This window comes from Podarcis melisellensis, assembly GCF_964234715.1.
Source record: "Podarcis melisellensis genome assembly, chromosome: 17".
In the NCBI taxonomy this organism is placed as follows: domain Eukaryota; kingdom Metazoa; phylum Chordata; class Lepidosauria; order Squamata; family Lacertidae; genus Podarcis; species Podarcis melisellensis.
Window position 1 is genome coordinate 11088493 of NC_138534.1, and position 9572 is coordinate 11098064.

The 9572-nt window shown below is 45.0% G+C and overlaps 1 protein-coding gene across 1 annotated transcript; it reads right to left on the reverse strand.

Annotated features, from left to right (window-relative positions):
* Nucleotides 1-2325: 2325 nt before the first annotated feature.
* TMED1 (transmembrane p24 trafficking protein 1) lies at nucleotides 2326-8543 on the reverse strand. Its single transcript, XM_081894853.1, has 4 exons — nucleotides 8340-8543; nucleotides 7192-7289; nucleotides 6593-6776; nucleotides 2326-4214 (listed from the first exon to the last, which is right to left on the reverse strand). Exons 1-4 carry the CDS (start codon nucleotides 8526-8528, stop codon nucleotides 3996-3998), a joined length of 690 nt encoding a protein of 229 aa, XP_081750979.1. The 5' UTR covers nucleotides 8529-8543; the 3' UTR covers nucleotides 2326-3995.
* Between the last annotated feature and the right edge of the window lie 1029 nt (nucleotides 8544-9572).

The window sequence follows — 9572 nt, forward strand, 5'->3', positions numbered from 1 at the left end:
TGCTTCATACTCAGGCAGATTTGGCTGTGTGCTGGTATCACTAAGGGCAAATGAAGTCTATTTACAGTAGGGGCAATGTGTTCTATTACTGGTCACACAGGGTCCCCTAGACAATGAGTGAACACATACCAATTGAACAGCATTTGCAGTAAAGGATTAACCCAGTTGTTTTTAAGTGCCTCCTCACTCAGAGGACAGGTACCCCTCCTCCCTCTCAAATTAAAACAAGTGATCATGCAACAACCAAATACAAATGAGCAAGCTTTTGCAGACAGCCTTTGCAGGGCACATTGGGACATCTTTTTGCAGCTGCTGCCTGCCATAGTAGTTTCATCATGGCCAGTCCCTATAGAAAAATGTACCTTGTGGACAGCGGTGATCAAGCACTCAGAAGGGCTGTTACATGCTCAGCAATTGCACCTACCTGGGGACGTCTCAATACAAACTGTGTACCAGTTAGAAGATCTTGTTGACTAGCAATGAAGAATGTGTTCATACTGAAATACTTGCAAGGAGATCCATGCTGTCAGTCTTCGTGACAACTTCAGTTCTTGAGGAAAGGTACATATGCCATACTTTATAAAGCACCTAATTAGCATGACCTACAAGATTTGACCAAAATGCATAATACTTTCATTATATAGTAGTAATTATTATTATTATTATTATTACCCCAGCCACTCTGGGCAGCTTCCAGCAAAATATTAAAATCCAATGATTCATCCAATATTAAAAGCTTCCCAAAACAGGGCTGCCTTCAGATGTCTTCTAAAAGTCAGATAGTGGTTTATTTCCTTGAAAGCTGATGGGAGGGTGTTCCACAGGGTGGGCACCACTACTGAGAAGGTCCTCTGCCTGGTTCCCTGTAACTTCGCTTCTCGCAGGGAGGGAACCGCCAGAAGGCCCTCGGCACTGGATCTCAGTGTCCAGGATTACATTATATAGCAATGGTGAATAACTACAAGTATGTTCACATTTTCCACTACTTTAAAAAATTTAAAGCTTGCAGTTTATTATAATTCTGGAGTTATCTCTCGCAAACATGAAGAGCAGAATAACGAAGGATGAACAACCATCAGTCCACCTCAAGAATGAATTTCAAAGCTACCTGCTACCTACAAAGTTATGTTCAATCTTCACTGTTGCAGGCAGCATGTCTCAGACTTCCCATAAGCATCTGGTTGGCCACTCTGTGTGTAGAATGCACGACCCAGAAGCTCTTATGTAGCATATTTTTGTTTTACAACAAATGCGTTTTTCAATTCCGTCTCTTAAAAAAGTTATTTACACTTTTTATGGATTGTTTTGTGTACATCCATCTTGCTAGCATCACTAATTTGGCTGTAAATCACAGCACAGCATTCTATTACTATACAAGTCCATTTAGAGAAAATTCAATTTTTTGGTTATAAAAATAGTTTAGTCAGCTAATTGTAAATTTGATGATTTTAAAAAACCTGATTTAATATGAGAGTTAAGGCTCTCATATACTGGCTCATGCTCCACAAAGTTCAAATAGCAGAAGTGGAGACTTGATACCTTAACAGGTGTACCCTGTAGTCAGGAAAGGGTCACAAATTGTGCTTGCTTGCAACTTTCCATCCATGTCTCCACATTTTTTCTTGGTCCTTCAGCTCCAAATCAAGATATGGGGGGGGGGGGCGGGGAGTGCCTGGGACCAGCAGAAGTGTCCCACCTCCTTGTCTTGTTTTGACTTGTGAAGTATCTGGGCCCAACTCTCTTGCTAGAGGGATCATCTTGTGACCTTGCTCATGCCTCTTTGCGGGTTACATCAATAATTGGTGGCATATATTAAAAGAGTTGGAGACGGGCTCTCTTTAAGCACCTTTCACAATCCTGCTGATGCTGCTCAGAGAAGGTTTTTGTATCACTAAGTGACATGAGGGTTCAAATTTCATGCTATGGATTTTGTATTGCAACCTGAAGAATGAGAGAAAAATAATACATTCGCTCCTGTAGCGACGTTCCCACCAGAAGGTGTGCTGCAAGACATCAAAATGCTTTGGAATCGGAGATGCTTGGGGCAGGAGAATAAAATGGGCTGAGTGGTTTGACATCACAATTTAAATGAAATGAAAAGTGGGAAGTGTTCAGGGCATAGTTGTCAATGCTTCCCTTTTTTTAAGGGAAATTCCCTTATTCCGAATAGGATTCCTCGAAAGAAAAGAGAAAAGTTGACAGCTATGGTTCAGGCCCATCTTCCTGTGCTTACTACCTCTAGACAAGAAGCACTCTCAAAAGGAAAAGTATGTTACCAATCTTCTTGTAACCCAAGACCAATGACAGATTCAGGAGAGGACAAGCTCCAATTCAAAGACCATTTATTGAACCACAAGACAATGGCCTACACAATCTTAGAAAAGGGGTGAACACTGGCAGCCTCCCATTGTTATGCCAGGCATTCTCTGACAACAGGAAGCCCAAACAAAGTCTTTTTATAGTATGAGCGCACACAGCTGTTTCTTGCCGCCAGAGTCCAGCTGATCTGGGATGCAGCTATGGGAACTGGCAGCATCCTGCCCTGAAGAGCAGCCAGTGGGATAGCATTGAATAGTTAGCTCGGACTAATGCACTGCCACATCCAGGGAAATTTTAACGTACTAAGAATGTGAAGTGAAATGCAGCAGCCCATCTGAAAGGCTATTTGGGGGTTTCAATTACTCTTGAACGTTCAACTTTAATCTCCAGTGAAAGTACCAGGAGTGTATTTCAGAAGTCCCTCAATAATGTCTATAGTGAGGGCACAAAGTAAACTGCCAGGGCAGTGCTAAATTCTTCCTTTGCCCACTTGTTCTACACAGCCCTCTCCCAGTCTGTCTCACTACTGATATCAGAGCTGAGCAGTCTGCTGGCGTACCTGTGGCAGGAAGAAGAGAAGATGCACCACCCGTGCCCACTTTAAATGCAAATGTGCTTCAATCACAGCATGTAACACAACACTAATCTGCCACCATTTTGTAATTTAGGCCCAAGTTATACTTGTGAAATTTCTCATATCCTAAATCTAGTAAGGAATTCCCAAGGTGCTCAAGTCCTGAGCAGAAGAGAAACAGAGGAGAATTCCACCAGATGTATTCAAGAGCTCGTGTGCTCTGCAGGTCAGCCTTCTATAATCAGGAGTTTACTTGTTCACAGTTCCTAACATTTAAAGATACTTGAAAAATCTTGGAAAGGCAATAATTTCCTCCCAAGGGAATAAAATTCGCCACATTCTGATTGCTTTCTGCTGAAAATCGGAATGCTAGATCAGGGACACGCTAGCACCAAATGAGTGCAAAACAAGGCTTTTTTACCCTTTGCAGATTGCTGACCATGGAAGTATTTAGCAGTGACTATACTCATGTAGTCATGCCTGAGGAAAATCAAACCCAGAAGCCTGGGTAGTAAAGATTACCAATTCCACTAGGAGAGTTTTCTTAATGCCCTTAAGTATTGGGGGCTTCTTAGGGCAGGGAGATTTCATGGAAAAAGCAGAGGCTAGGAGCCTCTCAACAGCAAAAGTGGCCGGGGCGTAGCTGCTTCCAGCCAGACCAGCGACTTTTGCTAAGGCACATGTTGATGACGTCTGATGCAGAATATCAAAGTTTTAAGGCCAAGAGGCAAACTCCGCTGCAAGCTGTAGTACATTGAGAAGCACCGGCCCTTCATTGTAAACAGAGGAGCTATTGAAATGTATGAAGAACAGCTGGTTTTGCTTGTTGTGTACTGCCTAACAACTCCAATTCTTGCATTCCCTCATCCTGCTCTCAATTTCGACAGGTTGCCACCATTGCACAAGATGTGGGGGTGTTCAGTCCCCCCCCCAAATCCCTCCCTTACCTTGGCTGTGATATTTTAACCCCTTCTGTAAAGAGACTCACGACAGAAATGGCAGCTACACTTGGGACAGTACTGAGCTTTGGCAATATGGGTGCTGGCATTCTTCTGGACGCCTGTCCCGTATAGGTAAAAAGGGGGTGCCGTTTCTCCTCCTGCTACGTCCAGACTCTCCTCTTGTCCTCAAAGAGGCTTTTCAACATGTACACCTGGAGAAAAGACACCACCAGGAGCACAGTGAGATTGACAGCTGACCAGAAGTTGACTCGGCTCAGGTTGCTCTCCTGTAAATTGCGGTCTCGAGCTTCAAAGGCTCGCAGCAGGGCCTGCATCTGAATACTTCTCTCCAAGCGGCTCTTCATCGTTTCAATAGATTCCTACAATGGTGAGAACAAAGGAGAATAGATGTGTTTGGAGCAAAGATGTGTTTGGGGGCAAAGGAAACCATTGTAGCCAAATTCAAATCACATGGAGTCAGATTCTTCACCCAACAAATGATCAGACACCGTGTCTATTATTGTTAACCAATTTTTTTTTTATCGTGACCACCTGAACTCAAGCACAAGTATTTCAACATCCATTAAAAGGCCATGAAGAATCACTGTGCATTCATGTACCACAACCCCAGAATCTCCCAGGACATTCTATACAATCTCCCAGGACATTCTATACAAGATCTCAAAGTAGCTGTTTTACTACAAAGGAATTTCAGAAATAGACTGGAAAGAGAAGCTGCTGAATTGCAACTTATTACCAAACTTAAAACCATGGAGAGACCTGGTCTGAACAAAGACATTGGATTCTTATCTCATTATACATGACAAAGCCATTTTTCACCTTCTCACCCCTTGCTTTTTCCTGTAAGACCTATTGCAGTCGTTAAGAGTCGTCAACAGGCTCATCACAGCTATCTGCCAGTCACCCATTCCCACCACCCTTCTGAGTAATACCCCTCCCCACCTTCTCACTATATAGAAGGGTCTGGAAACTTCTGTTTCAGTGTATCTGAAGAAGTGTGCATGCACACGAAAGCTCATACCAAGAACTAACTTAAGTTGGTCTTTAAGGTGCTACTGGAAGGAATTTTTTTTTGTTTTGACTATGGCAGACCAACAGGGCTACCTATCTGTAACCACAACCCCAGAGATATTCTTGACAGATCTGTACCTTCCCTTTACGCTGACCCAAATAATTCTAAGATATTGAAAAACCTTTCCTGGCTGGATTAAAAAATTACTCCTTCTGTTGCCTTTGCACTGTTTCAAAGCAGTGAAAATGCAGGTTTGCAATGATTGCCAAAACCTATTAAGAGTAACAGCTAGTTTCATTTTCTTCTTTAACCGGAGTACTAAGCCACAAAGGCGGTAACAAGAAGACACCTGCTGTCTGCATTTCTGGTCTCAAAGTCCACGTGTACCAAAGTGCCTGGCAAGTACTGCCTCTACCAACAATGAGACCCAGAGCTGCTTAGCTTCAGCAGGGTGATTGCACATCATGTGCCTTCGGACCACACCCTGCGCACCATGAGTTGGACACAGTATTTTCCCCTGATGTGCAGCTGAGGGGGAATTTTGTTAGATATACCTATTTAAAAAAACAACAAAAACCTGGTTTAAAACAAATACTACTCAGTTAAACAAGGCAGCTTTGTAACCTTATGACTTGAAACGGGCTAGTTGACCAACTTTCACTGTTAATATTAATCAGGAGCCTTCCTTGAACCAAGTCACCCTCTGGTTTTTATCTTGGGGAGCTGAAAAGATTTCTGTCATATAGGTAATGTTGTAAAATAAAATAAATGGGTCTTGAAACAACCAGTGGCGTAGCGTGGGTTGTCAGCACCCGGGGCAAGGCAAGTAATTTGCACCCCCTAACCCGTGGATTTGCGCCCCCTAACCCTAACCCGCAGATGTTGCGCCCGGTGCAACCGGCCCCCCTGCACCCCCCACGCTACGCCACTGGAAACAACAGGGAGCTGCTTTCTGAACACAATTTCTGGAACACAGTGGAAGGGCTTTGATTAACAACTACCTCTAGTATTAACCCAAAATTACTCATGAGTCTATTTCAAATTTATGTACCTATGTAGTCGATGGATTATTTAATTTCTATACTGCTTAATATATCAAAAATGTATCTATGTGGTGTACAAAAAACTGAAGGCACAACAGATATTTAAAAAAAAAACGATCGCGAAACTACAGTGTTACATATAAAAACGCTACATTAATACAAAGTTACACACACAAACAGACACTAATTCACACAATTGTGTCAATTACCATGTTCACCTCTTCAGCAAAGCCTAAATGGTAGGTCTCTTAGAGGCAAAGCCACAAATGTGAACATCCTAATTTATTAAGCCACTAGCCACGTACTGACAGTAATGATGGGGAGATCCATTCCACCCATAGGACTTGGGTTGATTTGCAGGGCTTTGGCCAGCGCTTCAGAAATGCAGGCGCTCTTTCCCACCCATCCCCATCAGGCATGGGGCATTTGGAAAAGGGGAGTGAAGATCCAGGAAAGGAACTAATTGTTAGGCTCCCATTGTGGAGCATTCCTCCTGCATCAGCTAAATACCTGGAAGCCCAGGCAGCAGCTGACCCCATCTGCTTTGTCTGGCAATGTTACTCTGTGCACAGTTGAGGAGACTGGAGCTATCCTGGTCTCTTTCCCATCGAATGCCACTGTTATTCTGCCTAACTCCACCACATCTCAGCACTAGGCATTTCTCTTCAGCCTCTTTGCCCACCTTAATGTCTTCGATCTTTATGTCGAGCATCTCTTCTGGTTCGGCCACTTCTGCCCAATTGTTCAAGTCCTCATCTTCCTGGGCGCTGTCAAAGATCAGTTCAAAGAACACCAACTTCTCCGATATGGTGCTGAAGGAGTTGTCGAAGCACAGCTTGTAATCCCCTCCCTCCGTAGGCTCAATGCTGAAAGATACCAACAAAGAGGGTGATGACGGCAGATATATCCTGCAAAGCTGGACTAGCCAAAGTGCATTAAACAATAATAATCCGATACACAAATTCTTCATACTTTTGCTACTTGTAAAAGCACCTGGGCCATGGGCAAGCAATGGCTTTCTCATGAGTATCCCAGCGGGTATGCGCGCCTGGGGGGGGAGGGCGTGGAGGGTGAATGGAGCCTACTTCCAGCCCTCACATATGCTGCGGGAGTGACCCCCACTGCCCACCAGAGCCAAGCAGTGGCACAGGGCTGGCAGGGAGGTGAGGAGCAAAATGCACCCCCCAAAAAATTCACCCAGAGCCACTGCCCCTCTGGCCCTCCCCACTCAGTGCCACTGAATTATCCTTCACTCCAAAGCATAAAAGCAGCATGACTCACGTGTGAACCCCATCCGATCTCCGGTATTCATCAACCAGCAATGTGCCTGAAGGACTTTCCAAGGAGAAGTCAACGTCCAGTCCTGCTCCACCAATAACCTAAATGGCAACAGCAAGAGTTGTATGATGGAAAGAGCCACTATGCCCAGAAAAGCCACCAATGATACAAGAGAAGTGGCAAATGGCTACAAATCTTTATTTGAATATCAGGCAACCTGCTGGGGCTGAGCAACTTTTTAAAAACCCAGCCCACTTTGCAAGACTGTTCTGAGGGTAACTATGCTGGGCAACTAGGAAGGAAACAATAAAAACTTTGAATTTTTAAAAATTAGTTTTCACAACATTATAAACAAACAAACACATAAGACAAGCAAACATAAATCATAGCCTTATTAAAAATTACACTTATTAACATTGTTAAGTGACTTCCTCACTTCCCCTTGGTTGAATTTCATTGCAGGTCCTTTTAACGGTTTTCCAAATCACAGTTCTTATAAAATTTAACTTAAACATTAACATCCTTAGATCTTCACATTATGAAATTAAACATATTAATTCATCACTTAGCTTAAATAAAAGTTAAGTGAAGGAAACAATAAAAACTTGGCAAGGCAATGGCAAAGGGCTTTTAAGAGGGATCTGTCAGATACAGTGGCTGCTCAAACTGTCTCGAAAAGTTACAGGGTTTTGTTGTACTAAGTACCATTTCCCCTCCGAAGAAAAAGCATGCGAGTCATCTGGCTGCTGATAAATCCACACAGAACGCAATACTTAAAGGCTCCATGGTTCTGCTGGCTTAAAAGGCAGCCAGCTCATTCATTCTCACCCAATTCGGATCAAAGCTGGTTTGGTGGTGGCGCGGGGGGGGGGGCGTGTAGGGGAAGTGCATAAAAAAGCAGCGTTTCCTAAGAAAGTGATCCGGATCGCGACTAACGTCCTCCTGGATGCGGAGCAAAGGGCAGCGCTGTGCGCGCACAGCCTCCGTCGCGGTAGCCAAGGGGGAACTCCACCTTCGGGGGCAGTCTACCCCCCGCTCCCCTCTGCCACCACCCCAGGGGCTGAGCAGGAAGAAGAGGGCCGGTTGCCCCCCCTCCAATCCCCATGCGCCTGGTTTTGGGGGCCGGATTGTGGACCCCTCCCCAGCCTCACCTGGTACTCCAGCTCCATGGAGCCGTTGCCCGGCGCGCCCTGGTAGAAGCACTCCCGGCGCCCGGCCGGCAGCAGGAAGGTGAACTCGGCGTCCTGCGGCGGCGGCGGGTGGGCCTGGCCGGGGACCCCTCGGGGCGCCCCCAGGAGCAGCAGCGGCAGCCCGAGCGCAAGGGCCGCGGCCGCCGCCATCGTCGGGGTCCTTCCTGGCGCCGGAAGGAGAGCGGGGCCGGGCCGCCTCCTTGGAGAGGAAGAGGCGGCCGCGCTCGGGCGGGACGCCGGCGCCGGAGGGCGCGCACAGAGCAGCTGCAGCCTCGCGCTCCGACGGGGCCCGGGGCCGCATTTTTCTTTCTCTCTCCCTTCTACTTATTCGTTATTCGATTTGTCCGTCGCTTTGTCTTGCTCAGGGCAACCCAAAGCGGCTGATCGGACAAACTCGGCGGGCAGGAAGCCGCGCGTAAAGGAGGCAGCGTGGCTCGTGTTAATCCGCTGCATGGAGCCCATCCTCTTACAAAAATATTTCCATTGCAGAATTGGTTCCCCTGACGGGCCATGGACGCAAGAGACCCGACAAGGGGTCTTGTCCTCAGGCATATCCTCCAACATTGAATAGGGACGTTCTTTTCTTCCTTCCTTTCTCTTTCTTTCTTTGCTAATTTTTTCCCCCAGTTTTACATTTTAGAATATTCATATAAACAACCTTAAATCAATGACTTCCCTTCTTCTCTTTCCGTGGTTCAATTTACATACCATAAATCCCTGCATATTTTACATAAACTAACCATTCAGTATTCCATTCTTACATCCATCAAAGCTTATCTACACTGTTGAATTTATCTTGAATAATGCCAGCGTTTTTAAATGTGCACAATTTTCACCCATATAGTCAATAAACATTTTCCAATCTTTTTTAAATGTGTGTTCTCCTTGTTCTCTTATTCTATACATTGTTGTTATAACCCAACCATCTGACTGGCCTGCTTCAGCCATTCTATGAGCTGCTTCCAACATATATATACATAATATAATAAATATATAATATATAATAAATATATAATAAACATAATAAAACATTAAAACAACTTCCCTATACATGGCTGCCTTCAGATAGTTACTTATCTCCTTGGTTCCGGGTGTTAGAAGAATTCAAAGGTCTCCAATACAGAATAAAGGTAAAGGTACCCCTGACCCTTAGGTCCAGTCATGGACGACTCTGGGGTTGCAGCGCTCATCTCG

Coding starts and splice junctions, on each gene's coding strand:
- TMED1 (XM_081894853.1), bottom strand. CDS start 8,528: ATGGCGGCGGCCGCGGCCCTTGCGCTCGGGCTGCCGCTGCTGCTCCTG. Junction 7,290..8,339: donor CCATGGAGCTGGAGTACCAG/GTGAGGCTGGGG, acceptor GTTGCCATTTAG/GTTATTGGTGGAGCAGGACT. Junction 6,777..7,191: donor AGATCGGATGGGGTTCACAC/GTGAGTCATGCT, acceptor GGTATCTTTCAG/CATTGAGCCTACGGAGGGAG.